The sequence below is a fragment of the Sturnus vulgaris genome, chromosome 2 (assembly GCF_052056855.1).
Source record: "Sturnus vulgaris isolate bStuVul1 chromosome 2, bStuVul1.hap1, whole genome shotgun sequence".
Lineage (NCBI taxonomy): Eukaryota > Metazoa > Chordata > Aves > Passeriformes > Sturnidae > Sturnus > Sturnus vulgaris.
Genome location: NC_142244.1, coordinates 115621056 through 115640013, shown reverse-complemented (window position 1 = coordinate 115640013; position 18958 = coordinate 115621056). Strand labels below are relative to the sequence as shown.

Sequence of the window (18958 nt, the reverse complement as noted above, 5' to 3'; positions counted from 1 at the left end):
CATTGTAGGAAATTCCCAGAGAAATTTAGTGGGAATTACACAGTTGTGTTCATAGGAGCCAAACTCAAAATTAGTCTGTGGTGTTCAAACCCAAGACCAACATGAATCTTGAAAGAGAATTTTCACTGCCAGGACACTATCACCAGGTTGTCATCTCTAAATCCCCAAAGAATGATGGAGTGCTGACTTAACATAAGCTAAAGGAAGGCAGAAATTCCATGTACACAAGAATGACTCCAGCCACCAAAGGGAAAATGCCCACACACTACTCCTGGTGCTGATGCAGGAGAATGAAAGTTTAAAGGTAAAAATAAAGGTCAGACTTGATGATCTTGGAGGTCTTTTCCAACTTAAATGATTCTGTGATTCTATAAGGCAACACAGAACAAAGATTGGGGGATGACATTAACAAGTGACTTAAACAGAGGCCAGAAAAATAAATGGTGGGTAGGTTGAGTGAGGGAATGTGCAAATGAAGATTAGGTTGAGTGAAGGAATATTCAAATGGAGAGTTGATTCCTGTGGACCAGCATTCTCAAAAGGGAGAAATTTAAATTAGTTACCCATATTAATATCTAAACATCTAAGGAAAGCCACAGTACCCTTAGGGGAGGCACCACCACTAAAGACAGGATGTTGCTGATTGAGTTACCTCACTGTAGATACAGGTATGTTATTCCCAACATCACAAGCTGAAAATTTGGAGTACAATGTCTTCTTTGACCACTAGATGCCACTGAACAGCTTTAATTACAGCCCTCCACAAGTTGCAAAAGCCACAATCTTCTATGGGAATAACTCAGAATTCCTTTTGATACAGCTGCAGCCACCTAAGCAGGATTTCATGCAACAATTCCTGACACCAGAGAGAAAATTCCCATAAAATGTACAGGTTGCAAAGCCAGGGCATACCTGCTTCATCAGTGGTGATGGTGAGCTCGTTGCTGGCCTCGCTCTTGCCGATGCGGTTCTTGGCGTACATGCGGATGTTGTAGGTGGAGGACGGGTGCAGGTCGATGATGGTGGCTTGGTTTAGCTGAGGGGAAACATCTCTGGTTCTCTGGACAGAATCCCAAGAGTCTGTTTGATAAGAAATTTCAGTAGAAACAGACAAATAAATGGTGTTAATGTGGGTAATACAAGCATGAAGTTAAACTGTTTCGTGCCGTTGCTGTGTTAATCCAGAAAACACATTTTGCTCCAAGCAAATCTGAAAATCCTTCCCCTTCCTTGACAGCACTCCTGAGTTCTCCAAGAGTGCTGCTGAGAACAATGGGATCTCAGCTCTGGGGTCATCAGCAAATCCACAGAAATAGCTACTCTTTGAGGAGGTGGTGAGAGCAGCAAAGATTCCCCAGTTTTACTAATGTGATTTCTTTCCATTGGGACATTGGAACAACTGCACAAAAATGGGGGTTGCTGCCCCAAAGGGATCCTCACTCAGTGAGAAAGTTGGTTGTGCTCAAAAAAACGGAGGAAATGGAGTTGTTAAACGGGAATGGCCCAAGGGAGACCTCACTGCTCTCCACAGTACCCCTGACAGGAAGGTGCAGCCGGGTGGGGGGACACGTTTTCCTTGGCAACAAGTGACAGGATGAGAAGACATAGCCTCAGCTGTGCCAGGGGAAGGTCAGGTGGGATATCAGCAGGAATTTCTTCATGGAAAGGGTGGTTAAGCATTGGAAATAACTGCCCAAGGAGGTGGTGGAGTCCCCATCCCTGGGGGCATCCAAGGAAGGCCTGGAGGTGGCACTCAGTGCTCTGGGCTGGGGACAAGGTGGGCATCGGGCACAGTTGGGACTTGATTGGGAGACCTTTTCAAACACCAGGGATTCTGTAATTCTCTGAAAGTTATCCCAGAAGAAGGAAGAATGAATCCTGGAGAAAGCCCCTGCCCTGGAGCACTCCCAGGGCTGGAGGTGCCGACACCAGGCTGCAGTCACAGCTGCCCAGCTGGACCAGTACAGCCCCAGAGCTGCAATGCTGGCCCAGTGCTGTGTGTGCACTGATCTGGGGACTTTGGCTGCACAGCCCCGTGCAGCTGCTGCCACAGGGATGTGTCAGGAACAGCACAGAGCTGCTGCTGCCTCAGCTGGGGCTGCACTGAGGGAACCCCTCCTGCCCTGCACAGGGTTGCTCAGGGCAGGCAGGGCTGGACAGGAACACAGCCAGCCTGGCTCCAGGGAATGAACTCTGAGAGGTTTTTCAGAAGGAATTCTTCCCTGTGAGGCAGGGGAGGCTCTGGCACAGGTTGCCCCGAGAAGCTGTGGCCACCCCATCCCTGGAAGTGTCCCAGGGCAGGTTGGACATTGGGGCTTGGAGCAGCCTGGGACAGTGGAAGGTGTCCCTGCCCACGTGTCACTATCCGATGAGAGAGAGATGCCTGTGTCCTGATTAAGGGGCAAATGAGACCATGGGATGGCAACAGGAGGAATTTATTCAACAACACACATTTTATTTCCTGATAAGTGTGAGAAAGTGAGAGAGAAAGAAGAAACACCTGTCAGAGAGAGGGAAACAGAGCAGGAGACAATCAGCTGGAACTCCAGGAGCTGTAAGGTCCCTGCCAACCCCAACCATTCTGTCACTGTAGAAGTTTTACAGACTCCAGAAGATTCCACAGCTGCTTTCTGCTGAGCAGGCCCTGGGCAAGGACGGGCGAGTAGAGGGGGCAAGGCTTTAGCCACAGGGGCAGCTGCAGGTTCCTCCTGGTGGATGTTTTGTGTGCAGAACAGAAGTGGGAATGGTGAGAAGAGCCTTTGCAGCTCCTCTGCAGCCACAGCAAGGCTGGCAAGGAGCAGCCGTCGCTCCTCGCCCTGGCCCGAGCGGCGCTGCCTTTCTAAGGCAGCCTGGCCCGCTGGCCACGGGCAGCGCCAGAGCGGGGCTGTGGTGGCTTCGCTGTGGCGGCTGCACAGCCCTGCTGCAAAGGGGTTCCCAGCACGGTTCTCTCTCAGCCGGGCTCCGCGGGCGCCTTTCGTTTGCCTGCAGAGAGCAGGGACAGCCCTGCCCTGCCGGCCCAGCCGGGAACTCTCCCGCTGCCGCTGGGGCTGAGCAGTCACTGCTCACAGGGGACTCCGTGGCACTGAGAGTGAAAATGCAGCAGCACCTCTGAGACACAGCAAATGGAATACGGACACTCTTTTCTTGTGTCTTACAAACTTTATTAGAAAATACACAAATTCTTCACTAACTGGAACAGTTCTGTCTTATTTTTTTTTAAATATATTTTCTGGGAAATTATAATGTATCATAATTGCAACATCTTGTATATTCATGTTTTTATATCATAGACTGCAATATAAATATGCAGCATGTAAGAAAAAAATTGCTAGTTTTATTTATTCATTCAATTTTATTTTCATTCTTGTATTCTTATTCTTCTTTTTCTTATTCTTCTTGTTTCTAACTACTCTTCTTGCTATTCTAACTATTCTTCTCTACTTCTTCTATGTGTTTCTAAATTCTTATTCCTATTCCTATTCCTATTCCTATTCCTATTCCTATTCCTATTCCTATTCCTATTCTTATTCTTATTCCTATTACTCTCTTCTATGAATTCCTAAACTTTTATGACTCTTCTTCTGTTTTTAAATTCATATGACTATTCTTCTTATATGTATTTTGAAGATATTAGTTTTCTTCATATTCTCTGTCTTCATCTTCATCATCTCCGTCTATATCTGCTTTGTCGTCATCATCTTCTTCATCTTTGTCTTCGTCTTCTTCTTTATCTTTTCCTTTGTCTTCATCTGCTTTGTTGTCATCATTGTCTTTATCTCCTTCATCTTCTCCCCCATCTCTTTCACTCCTCAGTGCGTGGCCTCAGGCAGGGACAGCGGAGCAGCCCCCGCAGTGCCCACAGCGCCCGCCTGAAGCGGGAGGGACGTTCCCTGGGGGCACACAGCTGCTCAAGGAGGACCTGGATGGGAGAAGCCGCGTGTTCCATGGGGGCTTGGCCTTCCAGGGAGACAGACGAGGAACGGAGCGGCTCTGGGCTGCATGGCTCTGGTTCCTGGTCCTCAACCCAGGCTTCATGAGGGCTTGTCACTGGGAGCCCATCTGCTGCAAAACTTCTCCATTGCTGCTCTGCATTGTTTTCTTCTGGAGGCAGCTCCAGGACGCTCACCTCATCCCATTCATCCTCCTCTGAGGCCAAGGGCTCGGTCTAGATGTCATGGTCACTCTCATCTTCACTGTCCTCCTCCATGACCCCACTCTCATCTCTTTCCCATCGGTCTGTCTCTTGGCTGTGATGATCTTCCCATTCACGCACCTCTTGGAGTATCTCACCATCTTCTTCCCACTGGTACAGCTCCTGGACTCTGACAATTTCTCTCCGTTCATGCAGCTCATGTGTCTCATCGCTGTACTGGGAAACCTCCTGAACTTGCACACACACCTGGCATTGGTACAGCTCTTGGCTGCTCCTGGCTTCCCACCGGGAAATTTTTTGGACCGTCCATACTTGCCGCTCGTATGCCTCTGTCACTGTCACATCCTCCCAGTGGGAAAGCTCCTCATCACTACGGCCTTGCCAGCAGGAAAGCTCGCTGTCCATGTCAGCAAAGGGTCTCTCCTGCTCTTCAGTCTCAGACAGTGGCAGGGCTGAGCTGCCCACTGCCCCCAACCACTGCCCACTGCGGGTTCCAGCCAGCTGGGCAAGGGGCTAGGGGACCACGAGTTGGAGTTGGCTTTGTCCTTGTCACGATTGTCTGTTGCTATCGGCATCCAGCGCAGAGGGATCCAGGGAGCTGCTTCCTCCTCACAGAGTGGCTCTCCTGGGACTGAGCACCCCAGGGCTCTGCACCCCTTAGATACCCTGAGCCAGAGTGGGGCTCCCTGATGTCACGAGGGTCTCTGGCCACCACCATGTCCCACATCACAAGGGCCCTGACACCACATGCCTGTGTTGCAAAGAACCAGCCCCGGTGAAATAGAGAAATTGAGAATTATGAATCAAGCTTCAAGAAACTGTTTGACTAAAGGGGGACTGACAAAACTCTATGTTTTCTATAAGTTACAGTGTTTACAAGAACAGGAGGAAAGCAAGGCTACAAGGTGGGGTCAAGGGCTATAATGAGCAAACAGGATGCAAGGTGAAAGGCACCACAGGATAAGGGGGTTCTCAGACCCCTGAAACCAGGAAAACTGATACCAAAGTCCAGAAGACAACCAAAGGACTAAAAAGAGAGCATGTACAAAGAGGCCAGCCAAAAAGTTCAAACTGAGAGGAAGACTATTTACTTCATCCCAAAGACTCCCAGACGACCACCAGAGCAACTTAAAAGGAACAATGCACAGCTGGAAAGAGGCATGAAGCTAATATCAATATGAAGCAGAGTCAGGAAATGAACAGGTATGAAGCATATTGTGTAGTCCAAGTTTATAGCGAATAAAAGGAGAGGTGCAGTTGGTGGAAGGAGAGCATGTTGTTGGAGGAACTATCGCCCATGAAACTCAGTGCTGAGTAAATACATATCTGCTCTTATAACATATTTTGTGGGTTATAGAAAGTTCTTCTGTGCTTCACCAACAGCAGGAGCAGTGGGTTAGACAGGAACTGGCACAGAGCAGCTGCCGGACTTGTGGCCCTGTGGCCCCTGCTGTGCCCAGAGCCCTGAGTGGCTTTGGCCACGCTGCCACACGACAGCCCCATCCCCACACTGCAGAGCCCTGCGTGAGGCTGAGCTGCCCAGGGCACGAGGAATTAGCACAGGGACGTGCCAGGGACTTGTGGGCAGTGGCTCCATCTTCTTCTTCTTCCTGGGGGACACACGGGCTGTGCCCTCCTGGGCCACCCTGACTGGGGACAAGAACACCCTGGGCACGGGGAGGTGTGGCTGCAGGGCAGCCCCGCCATGGCACCTCCCCTCACAGCCCGGCCATGGCACCTCCCCTCACAGCCCCGCCATGGCACCTCCCCTCACAGCTTCTTCCCGCCCCTCACCATTCCCATCCCTTTGTCTTCCTTCCCTTCTCTCCTTTCTCCTCCCTTCCCTGTCCGTCCCTCCCTCCCCCTCTGTTCCCTCTCCTCTCTCCTTCCCAGCCACAAGGGACAGGACAAGAGCAAACGGCCTCAAGCCAGGCCGGGGCAAGGCTCAGTTTGTTCCCCAGAGGCAGTTGCTTCCTGGACAGGGTGGACACTTTATATTTCTTGGGAATTACAAGATCTCGTAATTACAAAATTACTACAATTTGTATTTTAATATTACAACGGTATTACAATTTGTATTTTTATCCCATAGACTGTTATGTAAATACACAATATGTAAAAAATACAAATTATTTGGTAACATTTTTTATTATCTCTCTTCTTCATTTATTGATTCTAAACTACTCTTCCTCTTCAGTACTCCTTACTACTCTTCTTCTATGTATTTTCAAATTCTTATTCCTATTCTTATTTTTTCCTTATTCCTATTCTATTCCTATTCTAATTTTTTTCTCTTGTTCCTATTCCTAATCTTATTCTTAATCTTCTTCCTATTCTACTTCTGTAGTTTTTGAATTCTTACTCTCATTACTATTCTATGTATTTTTAAATTATTTGTCTTCATCTTCTTCTTCTTGGTCTTTTTCATCTTCCTTGTCTTTGACTTTTTTCTCTTCTTCTTTGTCTTCTTCAGCCATGTCATTGACTTCTTCATCTTTGTCTTAGTCATCTTCTTCATCTCCTCTGTCCTTCTTGTCGTCTTCATCTTCACCTTCTTCATTTTCTTCATTGCCTTCTTCCTCCTCTTCACTGTCTTTGTCGTCTGTTCTTGTCTTCCTCTCAGTGTTACTGACCCAACTCCCATGGGTGCTGGCAGCCCCGGCTGTGCCGCAGCCGTGCAGGGAGGGAGGCTGTGGCAGCAATCCCTGCTCTGGGTGCCCGCTCTGGTTCACACCTCGGTGCGGGGCCTCAGGCAGGGACTGCGGAACAGCCCCCGCAGCGCCCGCAGCGCCTGCCTGAAGCGGGAGGGACGTTTCCTGGGGGCAGGAAAACCACCTGGGAGATTGGCTTCCAGCCATTCCAGAACCTTCTGATGACTTGGCATTTCCTCCAGGTCTGGCAGTTCTGGTGACGAACTTGAATCCGTGTCCCTGCCACCAAGGGCCCTCCTCATCACCTCTTCCTGCTCACGTTGTACCCAAAGGGAAAGCTGTTTGGTGTTATCTGCTTCCCATGGGGACATGTCTTGGACACCGTGGTCTTCCCCCGAGCTCAGCTCTGTTTCATATTTGACATTTTCTGGGGAAAGCTTCTCATCCTTGTAGGAATCCCCTTGGGACAGCTCTTCTTCAGGCTTCACTTGACACAGGGACAGCCCCTCGTCACTCTTGCTGTCCCCACAGAAGAGGGCGTTGACCGCATTGATATCTTCCACTGGAGGCAGCTTCTCGTCACTGCTGCTGTCCTCTGCACCAACTTCGATGTCCTCGTCCACTGAGGAGAGCTCCTCGTCACTCCTGCTGTCCTCTGGAATGACCTCAAGGTCCTCTTGCACTGAGGACAGCTCCTCCTCAGTCGGGCTGTCCCCTGGAGAGAGCTTGATGGTCTCTTCCATTTGGGACAGCTCTGGGACAGTGTCGTCCCCGGTAAGGACCTCGATGGCCTCTTCCTCAGGGGACAGCTCCTCTTCGATTGTGAGGTCAGCTGAAATTACCTCAATGGTGTCTTCCAATGGGGACAGCTCCTGGTCACTCCTACTGTCCGCTGGAATGACCTCAATGTCCTCTTCCACTGAGGACAGCACTTCATCAGTCGGGCTGTCCCCTGAAGCCAGCTCGATAGACTCTTCCACTGGAGACAGCTCCTGGTCACTTGTGCTGTCCCCTGAAGTGACTTCGATGTCCTCTTCAGCTTCGGACAGCTCTGGTTCAGTGCTGCTGTCCCCCGGAGTGAGCTCGATGGCGTCCTCTACTTGGGACAGCTCGCTGTCACTCACACTTTCCCCTGGGGACAACTCGCTGTCACTGACACTTTCCCCTGGGGACAGCTCGCTGTCACTGTCCCGTTTCTCTGGTGCTCTGACCGTGAGGCTGCGCTCCATTGCTCCAGCCCCCGCGGGGATGGGCGGCACAGGCACCAGGTGCCATCTCGGGGGGACACGGGCTGTGCCCTCCTGGGCCACCCTGAGCGGGTACAACACCCTGGGCACGGGGGGGTGTGGCTGCCAAAGACAGGGGCTGCTGCAGGGCTGCGGCCTCTTCTCCCCTGCCCTCGGCAGCTCTGTGCCCCGCCTCTGAGTGTGCCTGGGGTTCACCCGGCATGGCCGTGCTGGCACCCGTGGCGCAGGTGCCAGCGGTGGCAGCTTGTCCCCACAGAGGGACAGGGCCTGCCTGCGGCTGCCCTGCGGCGCTGCCTGTGGCTGCCCGAGCTTCACCTCTGGGAACTTGAGGGCTTGAAGACTTTTGAGTCCCCCCTTGGGCTGCCCGAGCTGCACTGGTGGCAGCTTGATGGGTGTCTGTGAGCAGCTGCGGAATGAGGAGGAGGTGTGGGATGGACACGGTTCCCTTGGCAGGGCAAAGATCCTCGTCCTCTCCATCTGCCAGCCTCCCCTTCCTGCCTCCTCCCTCACACTTTGCCTCTTTCGCAGGCTCAGCAGTGGGCCTTGGGTGGCCTGGGAGTTGGGCTTCTTCTCCATATTCTCAATAATGTCCACCGTCCTGGAGTGTAGACGGATTCAGGGAGCTTCGTCCTCCTCACAGAGTGGCTCTCCTGGGACTGAGCACTCCAGGCTTCTGCGCCCCTTAAATACCCCCAGCCAGGGTGGGGCTCCCTGATGTCACAAGGGTCTCTGGCCACCACCATGGCCCACATCACAAAGGGCCCTGACACGAAGTGCCCGCGTCACAAAGGGCCACCCCCGGCACCCCAGCAAGAGTGGAGCAGACAGGAACTGGCACGGAGCAGCCGCCGGACTTTGTGACCTTGAGGCCCCTGCTGTGCCCAGAGCCCTGAGAGGCTTTGGCCACGCTGCCACACGACAGCCCCAGCCCCACACTGCAGAGCCCTGCGTTTGCAGGCTGCGCTGCCCAGGGCACGAGCAATTGGCACAGGGACGTGCCAGGGACTTGTGGGCAGCGGCTGCAGTGCCGCGGGAGGCCGGGGAGCAGGGCTGTCCCTCGGGGTCACCAAGATACAAGGTGTTTGCAGAAACTGTGAATTCTTTTATAAGGGTTTTTGTGGAAGAGGCAGAGGTTGTCACAGTGACACCTGCACTTGGCTGGTTGCAGGGCCTGTTTGCTTAGCCAGGTGGTTTTGTTTAAACACAGAATATTTGGGAATTGACCTTCAAGTGATTTTGGTTAGCCCTATAATGTCTTTTTACTTTGGTAACTGAGTTTGTCACAGCTTTCTCTGTGGGATATTTTCAGGAAGGAATTTTTAAAAAGACCTGCTTGGTATGGAGACTATGTTAAATTTCACTTGAGAATGACTAGATTTTTTTAAATGTAGTCTGTATCTTATCAAATCACTTTCCATTTCACTTGGTTATTTCAAATTCTGACCTCGGAGCAGTAGGACTCTGTAGTCCTTACTAGCTACTGAAAGTTAAGAAAGATATTTTAAAAATTCTGGTGATTCTTTGTGGGTTAAGTAATGGCTGCATAAAGAACAAGATAAAAACCCGGTCTCCTCTACATCTAAACATAGATTTCCATTGTTTGTTTATGATATGCCTGCACTTCAGGAGCTTCTTTTGATACCTTTACCCCTTTTTTTGAAGAGTAAAATAAACCATGTGCAATCGTTTCAAAATGAAGACAGTCCATAGAGAAAACTATTATTCTCCAGTTAAAAAAAAAAAAAATCTATGCTAATAGGAAATAAGAAAAAAATAGTTAATTTAATTTTCTTGTTGAAAATCCTAAAAATATATGCCCATCTCCATGTAGTAAGTAACAAAGGTGTTAAGATTGACTATTGACTCTTCTGGTTTTTATTTTCATTTTAGGAAAGACTGAAAAGGCATAGAAAACAAATAGCAATGAAAAAAGAAAGAAAATCAAAAGGAAAGAGAGAGAGAAAGAAAGGGAGAAAGAAAGAAAAGAAAGAAAGAAAGAAAGAAAGAAAGAAAGAAAGAAAGAAAGAAAGAAAGAAAGAAAGAAAGAAAGAAAGAAAGAAAGAAAGAAAGAAAGAAAGAAAGAAAGAGTATATAGAAAAAAAAACTTCTAAACTCTATTCCACTCATAAAATGTTACATCCTGTATTACTCAGTGTTGCACAAAACACACGCTTACAGAATGATCTATTAAAAAATCACGTTAAAAAAAAAAAAGTAACAGCTTCCGTCCCGTTCCTAAAAGGAAGGCTGAAGCTTTGGGGTCTCCCAGGGGGAATTTGGGGAAATTTGGATTTTGAGGAATTTGGGGAAGCGGACGCCGCTCACCGACCCGGTCCGGCGCTGCCACCCGGTGGCCATTGCTGGTACTGCATCCGCCCCCCGCCCGGCAGGAGCACCGGCAGCTCCCGGGGAAGATTTTGGGAACTCCCAACTCTTCGAAAGCATCGGGGACCCGGGGGATGCCCCGCTCACACCGGAGCAGAAGAAGGCGCAAGTAAACGGAACTGTTCGAAGTTTGTCTCTAAGATTGCCCTAATGACCTAAAAAATTAAAAATGATGGGGAGTGAGGTACAAAGGGGGACCCACATCCCCGTTCCTGTCTCCAGAGCTCTTTGCACACCTCCGATGGAAAGGTCTGGAGACCAAAGGATTGGTCTCCATGGAGGGCCAGGTCTGAGTGCCACAGGTACATTTCTGTACAGACAGCTGATGTCTCTAAGCACCAAAACATCCTGAAACACCAAGTTCCTGCTATTCATAGTGCTCTGGGATGGCAACTGGACCCTACAGGACAGGCAACGCCACACTGCTTCCATGGATTAACTAATTCCATTGGTGTAATTAGTGTTTCTTTTGTGTCTGATGGGGTAGATAGCAGCAGTGCTGAGCTAACTTTGGACTCGATGACCTTAAAGGTCTTTCCAACCAAATTTCTGTGATTTTATGTTGGGATATGTGAGGGCTGCTAAATACGGTCCATGCATTCTTTGTGGTCACCTGCACCTTCTCTGAAACAAAAGTTTTCCTGCTTGAGAAGCCTCGATGATGCATTTGATCTAAACTCATTGCTGAATCCTCAGGAAAGGCAACAGAGGTGGAAAATTTTCACAAAGCACAGCTGTGCAGATTACAGGTTCACTCTGGTCTTGGCAGGATGTTACTTGAATACATAATCTAAATTGTGTCCCACCCCTTTAATACCTGGAAACTGAGAAGTTTTCTTAATTCTTACTCTTTTTTCTAAATTCCTCCAACTACCTCATGCAAGCTCTCCATTAACCATCTTTCGTTTTTCATCTTCTCAGTGACTTAATCAATGACAAAATTTGTATGCAAGAATTCATTAAAGACCTAATCCGGCTTTCTCCAAACATTCAGCCTCAAACTCTAAAAAATGACATTTATGTTGTTTGCAGTAAGAAGAAAATCTGCTCTTGTTAGGACATGACCTCCAGGATTTGTCTTCAGTACAAAGAAATATTTTCTTTGACATCAATTCTCTCACCCACTTATTTTCCTTTTTTTAATTTTTTAACCTTTATCAATATATTGTGTCTTGATATTTCCTTCTTTTGCTGTCTTGCTCTTGATTTATCATTCCACATTAGAGAGAAATAATTTTTCAATGCAAGTTCATGTTGACCCCCACTTAATCTTTGCTTACATTCTGCATTATCACTTGAAAACATCAAACAAAATCTAACAAAGATGTTGTAGAGCTCTGAAATCCCTTCTTGTCACTGCTTCAATAGAAGGGAAGCATCTCAGTCATCCTTAATGGGGCTGTACTGCGTTACATCATTCTTAAATAGTTATTCTTGTATTTGAGAAATACAGGAGATGTTTTAGTGTGAGAAAGGAGTCAGGCAAGAATGACTCTCAAAGCTTTTCTGGAGCAGGTGGGTGGTTGGAAAGAAAGGAAAACAATCAAAAAGAAAACAGAGCTCAGAAACTTTTAGGTGTGCATATCCCTTGAAGGCATCTTTGCCCAATCTACATCTCCAAACCTGCAATTCCTGACTTCAGCCTCAGTGGAGAGAATTTCCACTCCTCATCTTTCAATCTCTCCTGTACATTATTGATTTCATTTACAAGGACAGGGCTAAAATGATGACTGATGATGATTCAACACCCTTGAAAATATTTTATCTACTAATGAAAACATCACAAAATTTTTGCCTCAGTAAATATAACATGAAGTGGTAAAAGGGAAAAGAAGCAATTGCTAAATTTAATGTCTTTACCACAAAACAAACAAACAAAAAAAAGACAACAAATGAAGACAAATCTTCCTGTGGAAGATTAAACAAACCATGATAAAAAAATTCCACCGGGCAGTTTCAATGTATGAATTCCCTTTCACAACAGCAGCCGGCGGGGGATGGCCAGCAGTGGGAACCACTGGGCTCGTTCCTTACCTGACTTGTTCTTGCACTCGATGTCGTAGCCCGTGATGGGGCTGTTGCCATCGAAGCCCATGGTCCACCTGAGGGCGATGCTCCGAGCTCTCACCTCCCGGATCTCGATCTCAGGAGGGTCGGGGGGCTCTGGGCAAACACACACACACACAGCTCTGCTCAGAACAGACCCCATCCTCTTAACAGGGGCAAAAAAACCAGCGTGGTGCTGGCCCAGCCTTCCTGGCATTTCTCTGGGTGCTCATGGGGACCCTGATCCTGTTAATCACCTGCTGGAAGTATCAGCACTTCTCACCTTGGGGTCCCTGGTATAATACTGGCTCCTCTTTAACCTTCTTGGCTGCATTTCCTTAAAATCACTCCAGCTTGGACTTTCATTCCAGGAAAGATGTTTTACCTCGAACACCACGTTTCCCTGATACTTCTATCAGTGATTTCACTCAAAATGTGGTTGTAGAAATAAGAGTACTAAACTCAAAAGGGCCAAATTTGGTGGGGAGAGAGAGTAAAATTTCTGTCTCTTTGAGCACTTTAAAAAGTCTTTTAATTTAATAACAGAATAATTTGATAAAATCACTCTAAAAGCTCCTTCTGCCTCTAAAGTTAATCTTGTAAATAACCAGCACCTAGACCCATTTCAATGTCCCTTTAAATTGTCAGTTTAGATGAGCAGTGGTGGAACTGGGAACCTGTCCCCAAACTCCACCTGAATTTTTCAACAGGGCTGCCTTAGGCATCCTCTGGAATCTGCTGCCACTTGGAATCAAGGGCAGGGAGGGAGAAATCTGCAGGTTGTAAGAATTTGTTATGTGCAGGCTCAGAGAGGCACAGGAGGAACCAGCAGCACATGAGAACGAGCAGAGGCTGGTGGCTGAGTCCTGCCTGTGCCCTGCATCTCAAATATTGTCACCTCCCCAGGACTTGCTGTTTCTGCCCTGTGGGAGGGGAACCCCAGCCTCAGGCAATATAAATTCCTAGAGTTTGGATTTTGCAAACTGCACACAATTTATTATGACTGATTAAACTTGAAATATTTTGCTTTAAGTTCCACAGTGGGTTTAACATTTCTCTGGAGATGAAGTGAGATCACTTTTGCTTTATTTCAGACCTGGGTTTGAAGCACATTTGCTCTTGAAAAATCAAATGAAACATGCTCTCCCTCAATCCTCCATATCCACAGTCCTTACTGAAGATATTAGTTTTAAGTATCTTTGGCAATTGTCAACGAATGTATTTAAGAAAAAATATCTAATTAATTTGTACAGATCTAGAAGAACTCAGGCTTATCTTTTTTTTTCGATTTAATCTTTGATGTTGGAAAAGGAAAGACTGAGAACCTTAATGCAGATCCTTATTTCTTTGACAGTGAGGAAGACATTTAATTAGGAATCAGAACCTCCCTCCCCCCAGCATTTCCTATACTTCCTGTCCTACAATAGGTGTGGGTTTTTTTTCCTTTTGTTGTCCTCTCCCTACCTTGCACAGTGAGCTGAATTATTCCACGATCCTCCCCGTAAGAATTGATGGCGTGGCAGGAGAAGAAGCCAGAATCTTCACGCACAGTTGGCAGAATCTATGGGAGGTTGGAAAAGAGGTGATGGATTGAACAGCACACAGAGAAAATAAACCAACAGCTTGTCTGCTAGGCGCAAGAAAAATCGCACAGACTGTTCTCCTTGACAGCAATAAATAGATATTGCAGGTTACAAACACGCATTTGCATAGGAAAGCTTCCAAAATACTGATATTATCAAAGCCAGCAGCACCTGGGCTGAGGACACAGAATACCAGCTCGACATGTGTAGTCAGGAGCTGGAGCTCCACCTATTCCTGCAGTTTCTCCTTAGGAGCCTTGTTTCCAGTTCCTCACAAGTTTGCCAAGTATTTAACTGTTGGCTGAAATTTGCCATACAAAATGTTGCCTCCTGCTGCCTCCAAATTTTTCCGGTTATTTCTGAAAATAACTCAAGTGGCTGAAGTCTGTGTGGAGGAAATAAAGGTTCAAACTGGTGGAGAACCCTGTAGCATTCAGCATGGTGCCTCATAATAAAAGTTTCATGTGGTCTTTCTTTTCAATTTGTTGTTTAACAGCAAGGAAATTTATTTATAGTATTTACAAACATGATCACAATGATATTTTTCTACATGACCGCTGCTTCATTCAAGGTACAAGAAAGAAATAATTTTTTTTTAAATGAGCAGATATTTGAAATACCATTTTCTTCTCATTGTTCAATGTGCTGCTCTGCAATTTATTTACTGCACACTGTTCAAACTGTGCCCCGAAAACAGACATTCATTTTCCCACAGCATTTCCCTGTGAGTTCACCCATTGCAGAAACACGGGTGAATTTATTTTCATCAGCCCTGACACCATGAAGAGCATTGCCACCATTTCATGCAGGGAATTAAGGAAGCAGATGCATGATAACATTTGTGGCTGCTTGACAAGTTGCCACATATTAGCTGAGCCATGGAAACTCCACGTGCTCTTTATTCCTCAGCAAAACCCAGGTGATGAGAGCACAGCTCCCAGTCACCACTGGTTAGGATAAATGGATTAATTTCCCACTTGCTGCAAGGAAATTGGAGAGTTATCATCTGAGATGTAGCAACTTGTCAAGCTGTGTTCCCTTGCACGTGTGGCTGAGCTTGGAAACAGGGAAACAAAAATTTCCAGAGCCCAGTTTGAGACATGTAGACATTCTCCCCCTCCCTCAGAGTCCTGAGCAATAAATAGCCTTTCATATGTTCATAACAGCTTCCACTGAGTTCAGCTGCAGCCAGGGGGGCTTAGTGCTTCTGCAAATCAGACCCCAAGGGCTCCAGGAGAGTGCTCAGAAAACAAAGAACACACAATTATTGGCCACGTGTGAAAAGTTTGGTCTCAAAAATCAGCTTTGCCGTTCATTACTCAGCCCTAATTGAGCCCCAGTGAAAATCCAAGTCCTGTTGCACTGAGGCAGGGGTCCTGCAGAAAAAAATAAAAGCTGAGTACACAACTAAAGATCACATCATCATGCAAAAGCACTGAGCCCAAAGCTTCAGAGACAGCCTTAATCTGCCACTTTCTACTTTTTGGGGTGTTTTATCTCTCAGAAGGGAAAGTTTTTGTATGTAACACACGTGGATGTACAACACCATTGCTGTACACAACTGCTTCAGAAAACTCTCCAGGCAGAGCTCCAGCCTTCCAAATAGAAATATTGTTGTGTGTCCAGGGGTCATCTTAGTAAAATCAGCAAGAAGAATGATGGCAGAGATACCTAGGGGTCAATTCTATAACTAAATATTATTTGTATCACAAAAATGCTAATAGGAACAAAATCACAATAGAATTTATTCTTCCTCATAGAAATCAATGGCAAATATTCCTCTCAGAGAGCAAACCCAGCATTTTACTGGATATCATCCAACACAGTTTTTGGCCAATAAAGAAAGAAATCTTTCATAAGAGTTACTCTAAAATTTAGACAATAACCAGGCAGATAGACAATTCGTTCCTTGGGCCTGATAAATACACTTTTAAAATGTGACTGAAAATGGATAATGAAGATTTTGGAGTGAGAAAAAAGAAGAAAGATTCTTTTAGATTTCATAAAAGCACATGTAAAACACCGCTTTGAGTCCTGACTTTATAAAGTAGTCTCACAAGCCCCACCAAGTGAAAGAGAGGGAGAAAAGCACTTTTAAAAGGCAGCATTTTTTTCTCAAGCTAGTTTAGTGATTTTGGTGAGGGTAAGTGTGACACACATCAGAACTTGGGGTCAGATATTTGCCAGAGTTTATCAGCAGTTTGGTCAAACTGGTCTGGGGAAGGACAGGCTAAGGCATGAGCCATGCTACTCCTGAGACAGAAAGGATGGGGAGCTGAGCCTGGCTCACTCTCTTGCTGCCTCTGGAGTGTGGGAAGAGGGAAATTTTCATTAGGGATGATTGCAGAAGTTTCCTCTCCCTCCTCTTGCCAGGTCTCCACGCCATGCATAGAGTGAGTGCTGGGGCTCTGGTGTTACCAGGCTGATCCTTCACCTGAATCAACACCAAACCAAGCACACCTTGACACATCTGGATGATTTGGGGGCCAATTTGTTTTCTTACCTGCAGGGTAGAAATCACTTCATCCCCAACTTCCTTGGTGGAAACCAGGTAACGAGACATTTCAGGGTTAATGATCCGGTCTTCCTTCTCCCAGCGGACTATGATGGGTTTCTCTCCATGTGCTGTGCAGCTCATCTCCTTCTTTTGCCCTTGGGTTGCCAGGGTGGTGTTTGGGTAGGAGGTTATCATAGCTGGAACTAGAAACAGACAAAACAAAGCAGAACAAGGTTGTTCCTCCGTGAACTGAAGGGGCTGATGATACAAGGTTGGCTTTTCAATCTGTGTCTCACCCAGCTTGTCCATCAACCAGATCAAAATAAATGTGAAAAAGTATTTTGTTTTCATTCCTGTGTGAGAGAACTGATGGGCCTCAAAGGGAACTTAGCAGAGAGGAGTTGGAAGTGGGCAATAGAAGGTGTGAATCCAAAGGAAGCCTGTCTGCATTTGTTTTGCTGCTCACAGGGCAACTTGCAACATAATTCAATATTCAATATCCACAGCACATAAAGGGACTTTAACTAATAAGTATTCAGATATGTGGACAATAAAGAACAGATAAAAATGTCTGCTTCCTTCTGATGAGCTGCTGTTCTCCTTGCTGACTGTTGTATGTTTTACTAGTGTGTGTGACAGTAATGATCTATCAAAATGAGGGCTCAATTAAAGCAGGAGCTGCACAAAATTAAAAGAAAGGCTCTGCACCCAGGAGCTTACAGACCACGGATGTGTTGAGTGTGTAGCTGAACTGTGCTGAACCGAAAGTATAATTAAACTGACAATAAACCTAGCCTAGATTCGAGTTTTTATTGTACTCAGAAGGTATTTGCAGAACAGTTTGGACATACCTGTCAACTTCATTAACCATTCTTTTAAAAAGGGCTTAAATTTTAATGTTGAAAAAAATACTCTTTCCTTAGCAAGAATAGTCTTAAACCTAAAGTATTTTCATATTTTGGATTTAAAATTTCCTGCAAACAGGAAGAAAAAAATCTTTGGAACGTTTTATTGCAAACCCCAAACACCCCAAGCATCTTTGAAACAGGATCTCTTTGGTTTACTTTGCTGTCCTTTACTCCCCACACGGTTTGTGGGGAATGCCAACGAATGGCATCTGGATTTCTGTGTCTAGAAAGAATCAAAGCCCACGAGTCTTTCAGTTCAGGCCCAGGAGAAGCTGGCAAGCCCTGGACAGCACACAGAGCTGTTCTTTCTGAATGAATCTGTCCACTCTTCTAAAGCATATGAGGCAGCAGCAATGGACCCCCTCCCTAAGCTCTTGCCCTCTGGGGCTGCTTCCTGCAGTAGCCCCAGTCCCTCGTTTTTATGCATGAATGGTTATTTCTTCTTATCAGAACAACTCACTCCTTCCATCTGAGCTTCTCTGGTTCCTGTTTTAATCAGGTGACACTGGCAGAGGATCTGATTTGAGGCCTTCCCAGGCTCTCCCCTTGCATAGGTTGTGTTTGTTGCTGCACAGCAGAATAAAAACCCTTATTTAAATGAATTACTTTAATTGCCAGCCTGAAATGTTAATGCTTGGTGGCATGACCTTTTCACATGCCAGAGCTGTTAATGCTTGGATATGACAATATGTCAGGATGCAGCCTTTCCTGTTCAAAGGCTTCCTGAACCAAACCAAACTGACCTGGAGATTAACAGGGCTCATGGAGCTGTGGGTTTGATCTAATGGGATCTAATTCCAGGAGGAACTCTGAGAAAGGTCTTGTGTGAGGCAGGAAGCTCTACATGCACTAGTGATGAAGTACATCTTATTTAACTGTTTGGGTATTAGGTACTCATGAATTTTGTCCAAGAGGAGCATTTGAAGAGAAGAAATTATGAATAATCAAAATAGAAAATTAGGATCAGTCTGATTCCATATTCCAGAGGCTGCAAATAGTTTTATCTCTTACAGTTTTATCAGTTTTATCTGGTCTGTGCTCATATATCCACAAGGAGGTAACTTCCAGAAAGTTGGCTTTTTGTGACCATCTGCTTGTTCCTCCAAACCCAGAACAACCAGGGCTATGCAAGATCACAGAATGATTTAGATTGGAAAAGCCCTCCCAGCCCATGGAGTCCCAGCTGTGCCCCATGGCCACTTTGTCCCCAGCCCAGAGCACTGAGTGCCACCTCCAGGTGACACCTCCAGGGATGGGCACTCCAAAGCTCCCTGGGCAGCCCCTGCCAGTGTCTGAAAACCCTTTCAGTGAAGAAATTCTTCCTGAATTTCTTCCTGAAATAGTCCCATACACCCTTTCACGCATTTTGTTCAATAGGAGACCCAATTCAAAAGAGTGCCAGGCTGTTAAGGAGTTCACATTACCATCACCATCATTAGCTTGTGCCACCTCCTTTCTTCCTTCCACAATGTCCCCAGCCTCCCACAT

General features: G+C 46.5%; 1 protein-coding gene across 1 annotated transcript in view; it reads right to left on the bottom strand.

Moving 5' to 3' along the window:
• DSCAM (DS cell adhesion molecule) overlaps nucleotides 1-18958 on the bottom strand; it is a 436159-nt gene that overhangs the window by 95081 nt on the left and 322120 nt on the right. Inside the window, exons 12-15 of the mRNA XM_088160469.1 lie at nucleotides 16569-16765; nucleotides 13947-14043; nucleotides 12471-12599; nucleotides 913-1080 (exon numbers count right to left, since the gene is read on the bottom strand). Of these exons, the coding sequence (XP_088016595.1) occupies nucleotides 913-1080; nucleotides 12471-12599; nucleotides 13947-14043; nucleotides 16569-16765 (591 nt within the window). The remainder of the gene's footprint in view (nucleotides 1-912; nucleotides 1081-12470; nucleotides 12600-13946; nucleotides 14044-16568; nucleotides 16766-18958) is intronic.